Genomic DNA, 21,864 nt, shown 5'->3' on the forward strand with positions numbered 1-21,864 from the left:
AGCACAGGCTCCGGACGCACAGGCTCAGCGGCCATGGCTCACGGTCCCAGCCGCTCCGCGGCATGTGGGATCTTCCCGGACTGGGACACGAACCCGTGTCCCCTGCATTGGCAGGCGGACTCTCAACCACCGCGCCACCAGGGAAGCCCCTCATTGTAGTTTTGATTTGCATTTCTCTAATGATTAGTGATGTTGAGCATCTTTTCATGTGTTTTTTGGCAATCTGTATATCTTCTTTGGAGAAATGTCTATTTAGATCTAGGTTTTTAAGAAGACTTTTGTAAATGTACATTTTATCCAGTGTTTATAGTTGTTTGTCTTTGGTGTTTCATTTCAAACAACCTAGTAACCCTTTTACTGGAGACAGAATGTCTCTGTACTATGAACAATGCAGTTCTGAGTGCTGGTCTACATGTTGGAGATATGGCAGTGTGCAAAATAGACCAAAGTTCTCACTCTAATAGATAATGCATTTCAGTGGGAGGAGGCAGGTAATAAAATAAGTAAAATATGTAAATGGTAAGCGCTAGAGAGAGAAATAAAGCAGGGAGGTAGGGATAGATCAGTAGCATCAGGATAGTGGAAAGTTTATAATCTTAGTATCCAAAGGGGACATAATTGAGAAAATGATAGATGAATAAACACATGAAGGAGGTGAGTAAGCAGTGTGGCTATGGAGGGGAGGAGCATTCTTGGCAAACAAGTGCAGAGCCCCTGATATGAGTCACAGCAAGAAGCCTGATGGGACTGGTTGGAGAGAAAGGTGGAGAGTGAATAGGAGATGAAGTTGGAGAGACCTATGTGGTATCTAAGGTCTCACAGATCTTGGAGTCCTGGTAGGCCTTTTTATGGAGTCATAGGAGGATTTTGAGCAGCAGTGTGATGTAACTTTGTTCAACTCAGGACATTATGTTGAGAATAAACTCTAGCGGGGCAGAGGTGGGGAGCAGGAGGAAGAGTTAGCTATGACAGTTATCCCAGGATTGTTCTAGGTACTGGTGTTACAGTATAAACAAGACAAAGTTCCTGCCGACTTCCAGTCCACCTTCTAGTTCACTCAGAAGAAACTATTATTTCAGGAAGTGGTGGGTGCTATGAAGAAATACAGGATTTGTTCTGATATTTTATAATTATTAAGAAAATCTTTTTAAGCCTGTAATATTTATAACCTATATATAAACTAAACTACAGAACATTTTAAATTTGGGGGCTTGTGATGATGAATTAGTTTTAGGAATTCTTTTTATTTTTTTTTTAATTTATATTTATTTTTGGCTGTGTTGGGTCTTCGTTGCTGCGTGCAGGCTTCCTCTAGTTGGGACGAGTGGGGGCCACTCTTCGTCGCAGTGCACGGGCTTCTCATTGCGGTGGCTTCTCTTGTTTGCAGAGCATGGGCTCTAGGCGCGTGGGCTTCAGTAGTTGTGGCACATGGGCTCAGTAGTTGTGGCTCACAGGCTCTAGAGCTCAGGCTCTGTAGTTGTGGCGCACGGGCTTAGTAGCTCCGCGGCATGTGGGATCTTCCCAGACCAGGGCTCAGACCTGTGTCCCCTGCATTGGCAGGCGAATTCTTAACCACTGCGCCACCAAGGAAGCCCCTAGTTTTATGAATTCTTTTAACTAGCTTATGGTCAAGAAAGGTATAACCTTATGGGAAGTGGGTAAAAATTTATTTCCCTCTGTATTTGTAGATTTGTCTACTTTTCCTTTTAGTTCTTCAGTTTTTGCTTTATATGTTTGAAGATGTGTTATGGGTGCGTAAAAATGTAGGGTTCATTTTTTCCCCCTATTGGATTGGGCTCCTAAATCATATTAAAAAGTCTCTCTTTATCTCTAGTAATGCTTCTTCAAGGTGTTTTGTTTGACATTAGTATAGCTATGCCAACTTTCTTTTGGTTGGTGTTTGCCATGGTCTGTCTTTCTCATCATTCTACTTTTTAAATTTTATGTGTTCCTTATATGTAAAGTATATCTCATTTAAGCAACCTGTTTTTAAAAATTCAGTCTTGGTCTTTTACTTGGAATATTTAGTTCATTTACTTTTAAGGCAGTTACTGATGTATTTGATTTTATTTTTGCCACTTTATCTTTTATTTCTATTTTTATCCACTTGTTTTATCTTTTTGTCTCTTCCTGAATCTTTTCAAGTAATCAAATCTTTTTTATTATTTTATTTTTCTTCTAGTTTATTTATGTATATATTTACTCTTATTTTAGTGGTTTGGCAAACTATTGCTTGCAGGCCAAATCCAGCTGCCCTTCTGTTTTTGTACATAAAATTTTATTGAAACACAGCCACACCCATTTGTTTACATGTCGTGGTATCATTGCTTTAACACTACAGTGGCATAATTGAGTAGTTGTGCAGAGAGACTACATATATGTATGGTTTGCAAAGCCTAAAATATTTACTATATGGCCCTTTATAGAAAAAGTTTGCCTATTGCTGCCATAGGGCTGTGGTTCTGAAACTTGAGCATGCATCATAATCACTAGGAGGACTTGTTAATACACAGATTGCAGGGTACCCATCTCCAGAGTTTCTGATTCAGTAGATTTGAGTTGGGGCCTAATAATTTGCATTTCTAGCAAATTGCCAGATGATGATCTGGGACCACATTTTGAGTACCACTGCCCTAGAAGTTACAATATGCATCTTTGACTTTATACAACCTAAAATAAATTACTGTGTTTACTACTTCCATATTAATACTAAAAGCCTTAGAACTCTTTAACTTTGTTTGCTTACCTCTTAGGAACACTATTTTATAATAATCTCAGACTGGCCACAACTCATATGTCCATCAACAGAATGGATATTAATAACTTGTGGCACATTCATGCACTATAAAACTATAAGCAATGAAAATGCATCTTCCAAATATTATATTGAGTGAAAAGTAGCTAGGTACTAGAGTACCTATTATATGATTCCTTTTATATAAAGATCAAAAATGGGCAAAACCGACTGTGGTGTTACAAGTCAAGACTAGTTAGCTTTGGTAGGAAATAGTGACTTTTGTGGGGGTCAGTGAGGGTGCTTATAGGATGCTGAGAGTGATCTGTTGGTCTGGAGACTGGTTACACTGGCATATTCCTTTTGTGAAAATTAATTGAGCTGCATACTTTATATACTTCTCTCTGCCTTGTTTTGATTAAAAGGTAAAAATTAATTTCCTAAGAGTTTAAGAATGTTGAGTTAATTATTTTTAAGCAGTAGAGATATTTACTCATTTTAATTCTTGTGTGTGTGTGTGGGAACAGAACACTGTTTCCATGGGAACTTCTGGCTACTCAAGTTTTAGTATCTCTCTCTCTGTAGATTTGTGTATATACTCTGTCCCTCTTAGCTACATTTTTTTGTTTCAATAGGGTAGTGTCAAATAAAAGCTTATTTGGGATTGTATTAGTGTTTTTAACAGAGCAGTTTCTATAGAGCATAGGTTTTAATTGATCCAAACTGGCTCCCCAATAGCATTATGCTAAAAAATATATATATATATATTTTTTTTTAACTAGAAGATACTTTTTTCCTACAAGTTGTGCTATTTAAGAAAAACACTTGCTGAAATGGAGTGTGGTTTATGGGTGTCTACTGAATAGTAAATTTAATGGTATCTATTTGATTCTTTTTTCCAATAAATAAAACAGTCTTAACACTTATCTGGTATATATATTTTAAAATATATTCAATAGTTGGACTTGCAGTCCTTTGTAGGGATGATTTTATTCTGCTCGATTTGGGTGTTTGCATAGGTAAGGGATGCAGACTGAAAGGAAGAGATTCTGGCACTTTGATGTGAAGCCTGTGGTAAAGCTCCTTCTCTGCCTCGCCCATCTTGTTTGTCGTGGTTGGTTTGTGCAGGGTCCTAGAGAAAACCATCTTCTTGGACGAGTAAAATGCATACATCTTGTGATTTGGAGGGTGGGGTGGGGGTGGGTGGGTTCATTTTATATAAGGAGGTTATACTTGTGTGGCTATTCATAAATATTCCAAAAGGAGCTTTGTAGAATATTTTAGAATCATTTGTGAGAACAGATTGTTCAGTTTGGTTTCTGTGGCCTAAATAAACAGCAAATTGTAAGATTACATAGTTAATTATGCCAGTAATGAGCACTGTTTTACTCCGTATTTTTACTGATGCAATAGTAAGCACTCCAGCAGATTGAATATTGCAGAAAACATTTTCTACTTGTATAAATTTTCATGTGAATTAAATAGGAGAAAACAAATGCAGGTTTATAAACCTTTAGTATTGAATGCCCTTGAAATTTTGATACAGACTAAGCACTGCAACTACATGGAGGATTTTTTAAAAGGCATGGAGAATTTTTACCTTTCATCGGGCAGTAGCTGCCATAAGATGATGTCACCTTGTAGCTGATTGGCTGTTACAGCACCTAGGGCAGGGAAGAGAAAGAAAAATGCCGGCACAAACCTCAGTGGTGGTTCTGTGGTTGTTGCTGTCTGTTTTGGATAGAATCTTTGATTAGTATCAAATCTATTGTATTTGGCCATGTGAACTATTCAGAGCATCCTAGGGTGAGGAAAATTAAGAGCTTTCAGAGGAATGAGGCGACTGATTTGCAAACGGATCTGTGATTGTAAGTTGCAGAATCTGGGTATAAGGAATAAGGCAGGGTGTGCTGGAAGATGCAGTATGGGAGGAGCTGTCGGAAAATGCTTATATGAGTAGCAAAGAAATGAAAAATGCTTTTTACTGTTCTTAGAGTTAATGTATTCGGTTTTATGTTTTGACTTAATATATATAGGTAGGAAATATAATATTGCAGACTGACTTTAAATTATACTGGGTTATTTTATATAGTGTTAGTCAATATATAAATGCTTATTCAAAGGAGCTTTATTTTGTATTATATATCATAGAAATTAATGACTTTATATATAGCTTTATTTGATTTTGAGTCTTATGGAAAATTGAGCAAAGCTTAGTTCTCTTAAAATACATTTTTCTAATGATTTGTGCAGATAAAAGCTTTGATGATGAAGAATCAGTGGATGGAAATAGGCCATCATCAGCTGCTTCAGCCTTCAAGGTTCCTGCACCTAAAACATCCGGAAATCCTGTCAACAGTGCAAGGAAGCCTGGTTCAGCAGGTGGCCCTAAGGTTGGAGGTAATGTAAATCCATTTCAAATCTGATGTGCATGCCTCATGCCCTTGATATGGCCACACATACTTAGAACTTTAGAGGCATATGTTTATTCATGACTGCAGCAGGATTGCAGGTCTGGAGAGTCTGTTGCAACAACAGAAGAATGTGCTGCCTTTTTGAAAATGTTTAAAATATTGTATTTTGATATTTCCTGTCAGAACATATGTGAGCTTGTGTTTTCTTGAGAGTATTTATTTTTCAGAAGCCATAAAAAGATATTTAAGGGAATTTTGGGGGGTTGGGTTTTGTTTTGTTTTTTGTTTTTAAGGAGAGAGCAGATTTTTCAGAATTTGGCTATCTTCAGATGCTTTAATTGTTAAAGAAATATTGATTTATGTAATGTTCTTATATATTCATCTAGGGCATGAGTCTTAAATACTCTAACATTGGAAAAATGTTTGAAGATACTGGGTATTGAATAGTTTGTCACAATAGGAAATGGGTGGTGGTCAAGTAAAACTGCCTCAAAAATATTTTCTGGATTAGATAATAATAAATAGGAAAAAATAGGTTTTATGCAGGTATACAGAACATAGTACATTCTTTGATCATTTAAAAACTATTTCTAGTATATTGTCTGATCTTTGAATTTTTAATTAGTATTTTTTCATATACTAACTAGAAAGTTGTGAGTCCTTTTCAGGTGCTAGTTTTGCCAGGTTTTTATGGTAAAGTGAATACTATAAGAAAAAGGGTAAATATTTAATACTAAAAAGACAATAGTTCCTATCTTTCCCTTTTTTGTTAATAAATTTGTGTGTTAGTTATAATTTGGGAAAACAGATTTTTCCTTGTTTATGATAGCTCGTGGGAAAGTCATGGTCTTCAGGATTTTTTTTCTCTGTCTGTAGTTCTTTTAGTAAAAGCAAAAAGGAAAGAAAAATAAACTATATTTTGATCAGGTTCTGTAAGTTGTGTTCTCTTGATCTTTTTATACAACCAAACGTTGTTTTCTATGTCATATGATACTCTAAATATAGGAAAACTATTATAAATATTTCATCTTAAATATCTTTAACTAATATTTCATGTAACCAGCAAGAAAGATGGTATGGTATAGGTATACACACACACATATTTGCATGCATATAAATAAATAGATAAATAAAATACTGTTTAATAGAAATGTCTTATTGATTTCTCTGGATATTTCGCGTAATTTATACTTTAGTATTTTAATTATTTTCTTTTTGTTTTGCAATTATAGGAGTGTATTCTCATTCAGATGTTAGTTATTATATCCTATTACATGATGTCTATTATGCATTCTTACTTATTTCTGGTAAAAAGTAAATGACATTCTTGCTTTCTTACTTTTGTAACAAATGGCTACTGTCACTTACTACAAGGGGAATATTTTTTTCTTTATTTTGAGGTATAGTATTCCAATCTATGATACTATGATAATTATTTTATGAAATTGTCTTATTTGACTTAAAATGGATTAATATTTGAAATTCATGGTGAAAATATTTAACATTTTTGTGAATCTGAGCCAGCAGTTTATAATTAGCTCTGATTTTCATGTTTTACTTTCTTTTCTTAGATGAAAATTGAAGATTGTAGTTTACCTACCAAAGGTCACTTAATTCTGATGTTAATCAAATTGATAAAATCAGATTTCTTTTTAAAGAAACAGCAGACTTTCTTAATGCCACTCCCCCCTTCTCTGATTTGTAGTCCTACCAGATATGAGAATGTAGGTAGCTTTCGTGATTGTAGTCATTAATCGCTCATACAGATTATATTATCCATCCTGGCAGTGGCCCTTTTGATAAAAATAAGGGAGAAACCTTCGTTCTTTTTTCATTCTCCTCTTCCTCCATTTCTTCCTCCTCAGTCTTTTGGCAGTTGCGTATTCATTCTGCAATTTTTAGTTTGTTTATTTCTTTTGTTTGCCATAGCTCATTTAGATTCATTGCCCTTTTTTTTTTTTTTTTTTTTTTTGCGGTACGCGGGCCTCACTGTTGTGGCTTCTCCCCGGATGTGCAGGCTCAGCGGCCATGGCTCACGGGCCTAGCCGCTCCGCGGCGTGTGGTATCTTCCTGGACCGGGGCACGAACCCTTGTTCCCTGCATCGGCAGGCGGACTCTCAACCGCTACACTACCAGGGAAGCCCCATTGCCCATTTTTGTAAGAAAAAAGCTTAGTCAGAGGATACTGATATTGCTTCAGAAATTTATGTTATTCTTGGCTGTCAGCCCTTCTTTGAAAATTTAACTTTAGATCTTTTTGTTCTTGGCAGAAGCTTATTGATTTTTAAATTAGTTGTAGAATGTTTTCTTAGAGTTGTAGAATCTTTGAGTTAGAAGGGACATTGGGAGTCATATAGTTAAATTTACTATTCAAGTATAGCAATCCCTTTCAAAATATTCCTGATAGATGATTATTCAGCATCTGATTAAATATGTGCTCATGGATTAAAATTTGGGACAAAAACCATCTGCAGTACCACTACGTATAGACATAATCAACTGATAAATTATGATGTACTTTGTTCCAGTTATTTTTATAATAACTTTTCTAACTATTTTTACACATACAAATATTTTCTCAGGAGGAAGACAGAATTGGCACCCTTCCTTTTGTAGTTTTGTATACCTTTTGTCTCATTAATATTTTACCCAGATCATTTCCTCATTGTCTTAAATTATTAATTTAAAACTATTCATGGCTAGTATTCATATCTAGGCTGCTTTCCTGTTTTCTGCAGTTATAAACGGTGCCATCATTCTTTTAAGTATATATTTTATTAGCATATCTCCAATCATTTCCTTGGAATAAATTTTTAAAGTTTACTTAATCAAAAGTCACAGGGATTTCTTGTGTTCTTTCAGTTTGGCATAGTATCCTCCAGAAAAGTTATAAGCCATTTCAATTCTGGATAAATTAATTATTTTTTTATATTGCATTAAAATCTGTCTCCTTGTAACTTAGGCAGGGAAGATGAATTATCTGTTAACATGATACTTTCAAATACTTGAAGGTTGTCCTGTCTCTCTTTATATAACTATTGTGTTTTCTAGACTGTACAGTTTCTTTCTCATAACTTTACATGGAATAATGGTGATTTAGTCCAGGTATTTTATTTGCTACTCCTTGGTATATAATAAACAGGTATGATTAGTTCCTAATTAAAGGAGTATGGTAGACGGAGGTATACAATAGTGGTATAAGCCAGTCACAGTACACTGAGTTTAACAAATTTCTTTTCAGAAGGATTACCAAAATAAAAATAAAGTGAGCTTCTTTGGAATCCTTATTGAATCTACTCTGACATTTTGGAGTTTAATTTACTTCAGTTCTCCCAGAGATATATGTCAAGATTAAAGAGATGTATGCTATTTTTAGCAAAGTATCCTAGCCAGTTAAAGCCAGTAGGACCTGTGTTTAATCTTTAGTGTGTGTTAGTTTTGTTTTGTTCTTTGCCTCGGTGTGCCAACCTTTTCTATTCGTATTGCAATTGTGGGGCTTTTAAACCAAGGAGAATTAAAAAAGAAAAGGTTATGGGTTGTTCCCATAACCTTTTCCAAATATATCATGGCTATAAAAATCCATATTATGTGGATGTCAAAAGTGTTACCTTTGTGCTTTGCTAATTAGAATAAGGATAAATTGAATTCCCTTAAATAGTCCATTTTCTGAATAACATTTGTGACTTCATAATAGGAATTTAGATAAACATATTTTCCGTCCTTTTGGCTTAATGGCTTCAATACAATTGCTGAATATACCTGATGATTTGTAATTCTTACATCTCTATAGTATTTGAGGTAGTAGTTTTTAAAAATTGGGGGATGTTTTTACTTATGTTCTCTCATTTAAACCTCAGAACTCTTGAGTTAGGTACTTTATCTCAGTTTTACTGATGAGCAAATTAAAGTTCAGAGAATTTAAGCAACTTGAACAGGTCATGCATCGAATAAGTGGATAAGGTGCAAAAATCATGTTGCTATACTGCCACCAAAACTAATCTCACTGGGTAAATAAGGACTCTTCTAGATCCTAAAGCTCTGAGGTTATAATCTACAGGAATGATCACTACTTTCAGGGTCCACAAATCAGTCATTTTAAACCTCAACTAGTATGACTCCCAGCAAAATAGAATATTTGGAAGTAAACAAACTGGTAATTTTTTCATTATAAATGGAAATACTTTTTAGAGTTTTCTTTTTGAAATTGCCTTTTTAAAGCTTACTGAGTTATAATGTCCTTATTCCTGTACCAGTTATTTTGATTGCTATTCTTTTCTAAAAATAAAAATTGAATTAGATGATGATATAATTGTTTTTGTTTATCATTAGTACCAGATTCTGACGTTAGTGATTTGTCACTGAGGCTTGTATGTAATCATTGAAACACATCATTAACCAAATCAATTGTCAAAGTTCTGTTGTTCTCTCTCACTTGCCCATTCATTCAAGCAGACAGAGTATTTTCTCTCTATTGTTTCCATCTAATATCAAAGACTACTTTGAAATGGTTTTAACTTTGAATTCTTACAATTGGTTAATTACTGTCTTTTCAGATTCAGTAGTACTTACTCGTCTTTAGGGTATTTTATATTAGTTTTACTTTATGTCTTACCTGAGGTTTTATTAAGAATGTCTAAATATCTGTTTTCCACAAATTATGCTAATCATTCCCATTTTTTCCTGTGATGCAAACAACAAAGATGTTTTTCCTTTTAAACAAATAAAGATCATGAAAATCAGTATATATTTAATAAAACAAATCTCACAGAATTTGTTGTTCAATCTTGAAATCTAAATTTTTAATTCGTAAACCTCAATTTCTTGTTTTTGAACTTATGTAAAACCAAATAACTTTTCTGTTTGTGTATTTTGTTTTGCTCATTTTCTTCCTCCTTTCTTCCCCCTAATGACAGGGAATGATACTAAGCCCAAAAGATTTTAGCCTTCAAGGGATCTTAAAATATGATCTGACCGCAGTTCAGATGAAGAGACTAAGCCTCAGAAAGTTAAATGATGTATCCAAGATCAGTTAGTTATTAGCAGAGATGAAACAAGGGCCCAGTGTTTGGCCTACTGTCAAGGTCTTTTTGGATTATCTCTGGGTCATCTCCTCACTAATACTGCATATAATACATATTTCATATTTTTATCCCATATAGCAAAACACTGTTAATGACATTTGGAATTTAAGGATTGGCCAGTCACCATTCTGTCTTAAATTTCTGTGAATCCCATGTCATTCATCATAAGATGCCCTGGTGCTGTCTCTCTTAACTATGGTTTTAAGGTAAATAAGATTTGAATAATTAACCAATAAGTTATTATAAATATAAATCAGTAAACTGCCCAATGGCCTACTGTGTCTAAGAATATGTGTGTTTTGCTGTAGTTATTTTCTTTGACCTCAGTTTTGTTTTACCTCTTGTGCAGGACTTAAAGTCAAAGAAATTTCATTGTGCAAAGTTTATTTTCTGAAGCATGCAGAATGTTTGAGAAGGGAGGAAATTAATATAAACAGCCAAATTAGTAGACATATTGATTAAAATTAGTAGACATATTGAAGACCCAGTCTCTTCACAGATGAGTTATTGTCTTTATCTACATCTGTATGTAGAGCTTACTGTGTGCAAGGCTTCATGTTAGGCACTGAGGAGACCATAGGAATGCTCAAGAAAAAAAGTAGAAAAGAAATTGGAAAATAAATTACAATATCTGTCCATGCTCATTATCCCACCAACCAGTGTTAGTGGTTTTTAGTGTTTTGGCCTTTGCATACTTCATTTACCTATACTTTTTGACTGAGATTTAAGTGTTAGAAAATTATAGTGTCATATAGGTAGGCAAATTGATTTCAAGGTTTGCCTCAGAGAAGAGTGAAATATCATTAATATAGATCGCACATGTGAGCGATTTTCCATTAGTTAGATTTGTTATACTTGATCCATATAAAGTAGAAGTTTGTAATAACTTACAATTCCAACTTATATTTATTACATTATATTACTGAATTGGTAAGAAGCATTATTTCTATGATGGGCATGTTGTAAATTTAATTTTTTCCATTAACTTGGCATTTTTCTTTTTTAGAACCAATTTATGTGTTTCTTACTAATAAATTGAATGGCATAATTTGATTTTTTAAAATATAAAATGCATGCTCACTGTTAACAAGTCTAACATTAGAGAAATGTTTAGAAAAAAAAACTTTCATACCATCTTGCTTTTCTAATCTCATTTCCCAGTGTTATGTATGATATCCTTCCACATCTTACTCCATTTTTATTTGTGTAGGTATTCAGATTAGATTTTATTTTTGCCCCCATTAAACATACTAGTAAACACTTTGCAGCTTGCTTTTTTTTCACAAAACATCCTTCCGTCCTTCAGCATCAAGAATGAGAGCTATCACATTCTTTTAATAGCTATACAGTATTCCACATTATTTATGTACCATGATTTAATAAACTGTTTCTCTGTCAGTGTCATTCAGGTTGTTCACAACTTTATGCCATTACGAAGAATGCAGGTCTCCATGTACTTATGTATTTGGTCATTCTGGTGCTTCTGATCTGTAGAATAGACTCCTCTAAATGAGGTTGCTTGGTCAAGGTTGTGTGTGCTTTTAATTTTTTTTTAAACATATTTATTGGAGTATAATTGCTTTACAATGGTGTGTTAGTTTCTGCTTTATAACAAAGTGAATCATGTGCTTTTAATTTTAATAAAGACATTATTTTACCTTCTCCGGCCTTGACTATAACAGGTTCATTTTGATGGATGAAAAATGGTACTTCTTTTTCTTAATCCTCATCCGCCTGTCCAGCCAGCCAGCAGCTAGCAAATGTTTACTGAAAGCTTTTAGTATGCTGCTATTCTTGCAATCTCTGGGAAATATCAGTGAACAAGAACAAAGACCCTGTCCTTCCAGAGTTTATATTCCAGTGAGATTCAGAATATTTAAATTCATTAATAGGGATTAGCATATCCTCTTGTGTGAATTGTAATTTGTTATTATTTGCCCTTTTTTTTTAACATCTTTATTGGAGTATAACTGTTTTACAATGGTGTGTTAGTTTCTGCTTTACAACAAAGTGAATCAGCTATACATATACATATATCCCCATATCTCTTCCCTCTTGCGTCTCCTTCCCTCCCACCCTCCCTATTCCACCCCTCTAGGTGGTCACAAAGCTCCGAGCTGATCTCCCTGTGCTATGTGGCTGCTTTATTTGCCCATTTTTTAATTGGGCTGTTTTGTCTTCTCATCAGTTTGCTACAGTTTTTAAAATATTAGGCCTTTTATGCTTTTATTAAAAGTTACAAATATTTCTTCAGTCTCTCCTTTGTCTATGGCACTTTTATGTCAAAACTTAAAAATTTTTGTTTTGGTAGGTAAAATATCTATCCTTTTTTTTTTTTTTTTAAAACGTCCCAATTTCCTGTCTTGAATAAGAAGGATTATTTTCTAGTCCCCAGAGTTTATACAAATAGTCTAATTTATTCTAAAACATAAATTACTTTACATTTAGTTTGTTCAGTATATCTGGAATTTTTTTTTGTATAAAGTGACAGTATATTCATTTTAATTTCTTTTCTTATGTATGGTCAAGTTAATGTCGATGCAATTGGATAAAACATTCTTTACTCCATTGAATTGAGATACTACTAACTGGATGTATTTTGGTTACTGATGTTCCTGATGTTTATCTGTACTTATTCTAGCTTTTTAGTGAGTGGTTTCCCAAACTTTTTATTATGAAAATTTTTAAGCATATAGAAAAGTTGGCATGCAGTAAACACTCATCACCTAGATTTAGTAACTAGCATTTTGTCATATTTGTTTTAACCATCTCCATATAGATATATTCCCACATGTATTCTTTGTTTTTCCAAAACTCAACAGTTGGAAAGTAAATTGTAGACATCATGACATTTCAGCCATAAATATTTAATATACACCTCCTAAGACTTAAAGGTGTGCTTCATTATAACCATAATACAATTATCATATGCCAGAAAATTCCATAATATTATGTATAAAACAGTCCCTTCACCAATTTTTATACCATGACATTGACTTTTTTTTTTAAAGAGTCTATGCCAGTTGTCTTTTAGATTGTCCCATGCTGTGGATTTGTCTGATTTCTTTGTGGTGATATTTAACTTGTTCCTTTAAGCCCTTTTATTTTCTGTAATTCTAACTATATACCTCCTTTTTTTTTTTTTTTTTTTTCCTTTTCCATATGCGGGCCTCTCACTGCTGTGGCCTCTCCCGTTGCGGAGCACAGGCTTCGGACGTGCCCTCGGGCCCAGCCGCTCCACAGCATGTGGGATCTTCCTGGACTGGGGCTTGAACCCGTGTCCCCTGCATCGACAGGCGGACTCTCAACCACTGCGCCACCAGGGAAGCCCTATATACCTCCTTTTAAGCACTTCCATTCTATATTCAAATTTCCTCAAATGTCCTAAAAATATTTTTTAAAGTGATTCTGTGGGGCCAGAAAGAAAAATTTACTGTTTCTTAGTTCAGGAATGCCCTCTTCTGTTGGTATAGTGAAATGCATCTTCTTTTCTAAGTGGTACATGGAAGGCTTTCTATTCAGTGCTTCTGATTCTGTGATACCATTTCATTTCAATAGAACTGTTATCTTCTCTTTCTTCCTTTCCTTTATCCACCAAGCTTTGAAGGACTACCTCCCCCTTCTAAGTGCTACTTACCTCTTGTTCTGAGGGGAACCATATTTGATGTCTTTGTACTCCACTGCCAAGATCCTCCTCTTCCATACAAATTCCTCGGATTTTTCTCTCCAGTGAGGACTCTGTAATTGATACTGCTGGTTTTGGATGTTTATATTTCCCCATTTGTAAATTGAAGTTTGAAGTGAGAACTTGTATTACAAGTATGTGCTGTGGACAGTTTTATTTGTTTTTCTTTTTGATCTCTGGTTTTCGGAGTATTTAGTAAAACATTTGATTTGAATTTGGATGACTACCATTTTCCCATGGGAATCAGAATGTCTACTGTAAGTTTTAAAACTGGGTAAGGAAATAACCTTTTTTTTTTTTACTAGATAATCCATTATCTCAGCATTTTGTTGAATTTTAGGCATTATTATTGAATTACTTTCCTTGTTGATCTGAATCACTTCTTTGTCATGTATCAAATTTTTGTACATTTGTGGGTCTGTTTTCGAAGTTTGTATTTTGTTCATTTGATTAGTTGGCCTGTCCCTGCACTAAAACCTAACTGTCATCATTATCTTAGGTTTGTAAGTCTTCATTTCTGGTAGGGCAAGTACTTCCTCCCTTTACTTATAAGGATTATTTCAACAGTTCTTGGCCCATTGCCCTTCCAAATTTTAGAATCAGCTTGACAACTTCCACAAGAAATCCTGTTGGAGGCTTGATTATGGCAGTACTTTGGGAAGACTGGACATCTTTATGATACTGAGTCTTCCTGTCCATGAACACAGAATATCTGTCCATTTATTTTAGTGTTCTTGAATGTCTCATTAAAATTTATTCTTTTTTCCACCTCAAGGTTTTTCACTTTTTTTGTTTTGTTTTTGTTTGTTTGGTTTGTTTTATTTCTAGATACCTCAGAATATTTTTATTTTATGTTAAAAAACATAGGTTTTTTTTTGGCTGTGTTGGGTCTTAACTGCTGTGTGCGGGCTTTCTCTAGTTGCGGCGAGCGGGGGCTACTCTTCGTTGCAGTGTGTGGGCTTCTCATCGCGGTGGCTTCTGTTGTTGCAGAGCATGGGCTCTGGAGTGCAGGCTCAGTAGTTGTGGTGCAGGGGCTTAGTTGCTCCGCAGCATGTGGGATCTTCCCAGACCAGGGCTCAAACACATGTCCCCTGCATTGGCAGGTGGTTTCTTAACCACTGTGCCACCAGGGAAGTCCCAAAAAGCATAGTATAATTGTAAAACTTCATTGAAAGAAATTTTAAAAGTCATAAATAAATGGACATACTACATTCCTGGCTAGGAAAACCGTATTACAAAGATGTGAGTTCTCCCCAAATTCATCTATAGAGTCAACGCATTTTCTTTTTTTTTTTAAATTGAGGTATAGTTGACATGCAACGTTTTATCAATTTCAGTTGTACAATATAATGATTCAATATTTGTATATATTGCAAAATGATCACCACAATAAGTCTAGTTAACATCCATCACCATACCCAGTTACAGAGCTTTTTTTCCCTTGTGATGAGAACTTTTGAGATTTACTCCTTTAGCAACTTTCAAATATGCAGTACAGTGTCAACTCTAGTCACCATGCTGTACTTTACATCCCATGGCTTATTTATTTTATAACTGGAAGTCTGTACCTTTTGACTCCCTTCACTTATTTCATCCACCCCTTGCCTCTGGCAACCACCAATCTGTTCTCTGTATCTGTGTGCTTGTTTTTTTGTTTGTTTGTTTTTTAGATTTCACATATAAGTGAGATCATACTGTATTTGTCTTTCTCTGTCTGATTTATTTCACTCAGCATGATGCCCTCAAGGTTCCTTGACGTAGTATTTTCTTAATTTAAAATTTCTAACTTTGTTGCTGATGCATAGAAATGAAATCAATTATTATATTTTGATTTTATATATAGTCACCTAGCTAAAGTTCAATTTTTAATGATTTTACTATATATTATTTTGGGTTTCCTATCTACACCAGGATTTGGCAAATTATAGCCAGCAGGCCAAATGTGTCCTTGCTATCTGGTTTTAGAAATAAAGGTTTATTGGAATGTCGGGGAACTAAAGTCCTGCATCCCCTGTGGCCAAAAATAGATAGGTAGATGGACAGATAGATAGATAGATAAAGTGTACAGCTCTGTATTTTCAAAAAAAAAACTGTTTAAGTGGACCCGCATAGTTCAAACCTGTTTTGTTCAAGGATCAAACGTATTTGAACTTTGATTGTGAGCTCATTGCTTGAACTTAATTAGTGGAAGTCCTTCAGGTCCAAATTGGGGATTCTAGAAGCTTTCCTCTGAGAAGTTTTTTTTTCTGCTGGACACTGGGGAATCACCAATCAGGGACCCCTTCAGCCTCTCCTAGGTCTTGTCTCAACCAGAATTCTCAGTTACTCTTCTCCACCTCTTTACTGGGAACTCCACTTTTCAATAGGGAAAGCTGCAAAGTCACATTGTAAAAGGAGCAATTGTCAAGAATGAGAGCAATTGCTGCAGCTACCCTTGCAGCCAGCCTACTGCAGCTTGCCCTCTGACCACGATAATTTACATGCCTCCCACACACAAAATGCACTCATGGACATTTCCCAAAAGTCTCATCCTAATTATACCATCAGGCTCAAAGTCCGTGATCCTTTGATCTGCATCAGGTCCAGATGCATATGAGGTTTCTCTCCTCTGGTGTGGCTCCTCTCCATGCAGAGGCCTCTGAACTAAAAAGACATCTACTTGCACCCCACATACTCAGCATACAGGACAGAAAAACCATAATAGACACTCCCATTAAAAAAAGGGGAGGAGGGCTTCCCTGGTGGTGCAGTGGTTAAGAATCCGCCTGCCCAGTGCAGGGTACACGGGTTCGAGCCCTGGTCCGGGAAGATCCCACATGCCATGGAGCAAATAAGCCCGTGCACCACAACTACTGAGCCTGCGCTCTAGAGCCCGTGAATCACAACTACTGAAGCCCGTGTGCCTAGAACCTGTGCTCTGCAACAAGAGAAGCCACCGCCATGAGAAGCCTGTGCACCTCAACGAAGAGTAGCCCCTGCTCGCCACAACTAGAGAAAGCCTGCACATGGCAACAAAGACCCAATGCAGCCAAAAATTTTTTAAAAATAAATAAAATAAATAAGTTTCCTTATAAAGGTTGGGGGAAGGAACAGGAACTTCATAGTAGTCACTGATTTATAGCAATTTTGAAATCCAACAGGAACCTGCTGTCAGGTTCCCTTATTACAGGGGTCATGAATGTTCCATCATGAAGGTTTCATTCTCTCTTTGGGTGTGCTTCTCTAAATCAGTGTTTTCTTCTGTTCTTGGTTTCACCCTGGACTCTGGTCTCTGCCCCTTAAATCTTTTCTTCTTTTGTATCAAAATATCCTGTGTTTTCAGCTGAGTGTCTTTTTCAACCTACTTCCGTTAGAAAGTTGGGGATCCAGAAAGCTCTTCTGTCTTTTCATAGCACTCTTCAAAAGCACTGATAGTGCTTTCATTAGTGTAACTCTCTTTAAAAATTACAGATTTTGTATGAATTTCATCAAGGTTCCTGCCATATTTCCCTCCATGTTGTTTTTCCAGCATTTATCTTTCTCTTCAGTGCTAGTCGCTTCATTGTAGCATGAGAAGAACCTGCCCCTTTCCATCTCTAAGACTTTGCTCTCCTTGCTCCTGTATCTGTACTTTACCCTTTGTTTCATTCACCATTGTATCCAGCACTTCACCTTATTAGTAGTTAAGGACTAAGTAGAATGGAGTTTTCTCTTTATACTTGAACCTTTTAAAGTAGTATTTGAGGATTTCTGAGAAGGCCTCGTCTAGGCAGTCTGGCACACTAGAAACCATGGTATCTCCTGAATGACAGTACCCTCTAATCCCCCTTTTCCCCTCCCTCTGCTTCCCAACCAAGTGATTACCAGCTTAGAGTGGATTCTAGAGCAGGGATCACCAAACTATAGTGCACAGGCCAAATCCAGCCAACTGTCTGTTTTTGTTTCACCCATGAGCTAGGAATATTTTTTACATCTTTAAATGATTAAAAATAGTCAAAAGAAGGATAATATTGTGTGACATGTGAAAACTATATGAAATTCAAATTTCAGTGTCCACAAATAGAGCTTTATTGGAATACAACCTTGTTCATTGTATATTGTCTGTGGCTGCTTTCAGGCTACAATGGCAGAGTTGAGAAATTGCAACAGGAACCATATGGCCCATAAAGTCTAAAATATTTACTCTCTTGTCCTTTACAGAAAAAAATTACTGACCTCTGTTTTAGAGTGGTTAGACAGCTGGGCAAAGCTCTTCTGTTCTGTTTCAGCCCATTAATATTTTCTGGTATGATTGTTAACACAGTTATACTTGAAAGAGCTTTAGTAGAATTGGAAGCCAGCTTCACTTGTCCCTTCAGCCCAACCTGTACTTGTGCTCCTGCTCTCAAACGTAATTTATCTAAATACATCTCCTCTTGGTGTGCACACTCATTCTCCTTTTCTTGCAGTAATATTTGACATTAAAGCCCATTACTCTTTTTGACTGTCTTCCTATGTAATTCATTCTCCTTGCTGGTGCTAAAGGGATTTTATAGTATTTTTGGGTGAACTTTTTTTTTTTTTTTTTTTTTTTGCGGTACGCGGGCCTCTCACTGTTGTGGTCTCTCCCGTTGCGGAGCACAGTCTCCGGACGCGCAGGCTCGGCGGCCATGGCTCACGGGCCCAGCCGCTCCGCGGCATGTGGGATCTTCCCGGACCGGGGCACGAACCTGTGTCCCCTGCATCGTCAGGCGGACTCTCAACCACTGCGCCACCAGGGAAGCCCTGGGTGAACTTTTTAAAGCTGTATCAGAAAACGGAGTGATGATTGCAAGATAAAACAGTTCATTCAACAGTTTGTTCCCTATGCAGGGATCCTTTTCCTACTTTGTAGGCCAGACGGTCAAAACCAAGGTGAGGGGAAACATTAGGCAAACGTGGATTGTAAAAAGGTTTACTTGTAATACATGCAAGATATAAGCAAGGTTAGAATGGGGAGCTCAGAATGTCCTCTGTCTTTACACTATTCGTATATCCCAAACACTCCCATTAGCAGCCCCTCTGCTTAAACAAAGTGATTCTCCAAGGTAAGAGTGAGGTAGATTAGGGTTATCTATTCAGACCATGCAAGTTCTTACCAAATTTGGTAATGCCCATGTCCAGGTTTAGAGACCTAACTGTCATATCTGAGATAGTCACAAGGCTGCATTTATTTGTCTCTGCATCTTCTGTGGCACTTTTAAAAGCCATTATATTCTACTCCCCCACCACTCCCTACTAGCTTATTTGGCCCTAGTCATAAGAAATTACTGCATAATAAAGAAATTATGATTAGAGTAAATTGTGACTTTTAAACTTAGACTTTCCTATGTATGTGCTTAGTCATAGGCACTTTTTTCTGGCCTTATCTGGGATCTGTTCAGATGCTCTGCATCCCCTTGAAGGTTTTTGACATTGTGTTATGGCTGGCGGGTTAATGTATCGACGTTAGCATTCTGTTGTATGTATGATACCTTAGTAAACTGCATATATACTGTAGTAATCCTTCATACTGATCTCCCCTTCACTTCTCCATTCCTCTGTAAAATTTTCTGTCTTCCACACTTTAGTACACTAAGGTTGTTAACTGGCTCTGCTCGGGTACATCTGCACAGGTCTCCTCTACCACTTGAGATGTATACTTTCTAGGAGTCAGTTGTTTGTTCTCAAACTTGCCTAATGGTTGCTCTTATTTGTGTAACAAAGTAATTTGCAGGAAGTGGTAATATAAAGGAACAAAATATATTAATGAATGTGGAAAGAACTTTGTTTTTATGAAAACTGTGTTGAATGTTTAGGAACTGCTTGGTAAGGACCAGTCCCTAACGAAATTTCTGTTCAGTGGCTTAGACAAAGACAACTGTGAAAGATTGGGAAGAAATTGTAAAAATCTAGGCATATGCACTCCTATCAGAGGACCCATTGTCGAAAGCAGTAAACCCTGCCATATTAAGAGATTGTAAATGAATGTAGTATCTTATAAGATGTTAAGATAATATGGTTAGCTATCTTTTTGTTTCTTTGCTTTAGCTGATTATTTTCAGGTAATCAGTTAGTTACTAGTACTGATTATGGGCATGGGGTTGAGAGTTTTATTATTTTATTGGATTTTTTAATATCTAGGGAGTAACTATAATTTATTTACTCTTGTAATTGAATTTCCTATAGCAAGCATGCATTCATTCCTCTTAGTTTATGAAATTGTCATTGCTTTTAATTTGCAGTTTTATATTGCCTTAAACTTTATGCTGTTCTGTGGTCCATCTCTTATTGCTGTTAAAAATCATATACAAAGACCTTCTGAGGTTTTTGTTTGTTTTTAAGATGAGGAGCTTTTTATACACCTTTGGAAATCCTGAGTATTTTTTATTTTTTAGGATGATTTTTTTAAAGTCCAGTTTTGCAGTATTAATATTTCCTTTGGTAGATGATAAACTTAATTGAAGAGATATTTTCTGTTTAATTTTTTAACCAGAGAGATTTTTTAAGTGAATTGTCCATTGGAATGTACATCTTAGGTATTTGAAAACCATTTCATGTGTTGGATTTTTACCATGAAGAAAATAAATAATAAGTAGAGTCATCAGCCAGATTCCAGTCAGAAGACAGAATCCACAAGTTATTTTTGCAGAGAGAATTTAATATAATTTGTTAAATGGGTATTGATGAATTAAGAATGCAAGAAGAGAACACTAAAGTATCACGGAAGAGGCCGAGGAGGCGAGAAGATTACTGACCCTTCTACCGGCTTCACAGTCCATCAGTGCAGAGCCTTCCCGGCTTTATTCTCCTTCTCCCCCAAACAGGTGTCTCCTCCCCAGCTACTTATACCACAGTACTCTCAGCGGCTGTGTTAAGATTCCTTGGTTGAGCTTTGTGAGGACAGTTCTCCATGAAGCCAAGTTCCCTCTGTTGACTCTAGTTTCTCCACTGTCATTAAGAGCAAAGACACTATTTTAGTGTCTTCTGCACAACAATTATATATAGCAGCTAAGTACCCGGGAAATAATATTTCTAATTCATATTATTTCTGTTAAACAACTCCCCTCCCCATTTAAATACTGGTTAATTTGAAAAAAATAAAAATAAAAAATAAAGTATCATGGATGTAGCAATCACAGTAAATAGCTTCTACCCCTAAAGCTGGAAGAACAAAATGAGGTTAAAATTATTGAAACATAGAGGCTTAGAGGAGAGGCCCTGCAGAGCTGTGACTTGACCTCTGAGGAGCAGGTACTAGCTGTCTGGTGTCTGTCAGGCATAGTGAGCTGGTTTCAGTGAATGTTAGAAAAACTGCAGTCTGGAACTGCTACTGAAATGAGCAACCTGCCAGAGTTGCTAGGGTTTTACTGACAAGAAGAGGAAGTAGTTAGGAAGGAGCAGGTCCCTTCTTGCTTCAGCTTTCATTCTTTCCAGCATCCCTATTGACACAGTTTAACAGGAAACCATTAGAATCAGCGAAAAAATGGTTTGCTCAGTCCTAGGCCCAGCATCACAATATAAAAGTGTGTATTTGGAGCTGAAAGACAATAGCTAATTATTGGCTCTTAAACAACTACTGCCTATTAAATTTACTTTTTTATTGTGTATGTGCAGTAAAAGATTTGTTTGTATATTTAAAGTTAATTTCAAGACCCTCATTTCTTTCACATTTGCTTTCCTGACCATTGCAGCACATGTGGATCCTCTGCCTCACTTATTTGGCATCATTATTGACATTTAGGGTCATATAAACTGACTGCTCAGCTTTTTAAATGTTTATCTTTTCACCTGTATTTCTTGTGTCCTTGCTCTTGCATTGAATGAGGGATGAGAGGGCTCTGTTCTTACAGTTTCGACTTTACTACCAGCCTCGTCTAGTACCTTATAGAGAGTTAATCAACTACTGCTAAGTACCTTCTCTTTTCTGAAAAGTTGGAGATTTTTTTTTTTTTTTTTTTTTTTTTGCGGTAC

The 21,864-nt window shown here is 36.0% G+C and overlaps 1 protein-coding gene across 15 annotated transcripts in view; it reads left to right on the forward strand.

Annotated features, from left to right (window-relative positions):
* The window catches only part of CLASP2 (cytoplasmic linker associated protein 2), a 180,249-nt gene that overhangs the window by 48,705 nt on the left and 109,680 nt on the right, over positions 1–21,864 (forward strand). For all 15 annotated transcript variants that reach the window (XM_055079794.1, XM_055079797.1, XM_055079795.1 and 12 more), the window contains one exon: positions 4,988–5,134. In XM_055079794.1, the coding sequence (XP_054935769.1) occupies positions 4,988–5,134 (147 nt within the window). The remainder of the gene's footprint in view (positions 1–4,987; positions 5,135–21,864) is intronic.

Source organism: Physeter macrocephalus, chromosome 18 (assembly GCF_002837175.3).
Source record: "Physeter macrocephalus isolate SW-GA chromosome 18, ASM283717v5, whole genome shotgun sequence".
Lineage (NCBI taxonomy): Eukaryota > Metazoa > Chordata > Mammalia > Artiodactyla > Physeteridae > Physeter > Physeter macrocephalus.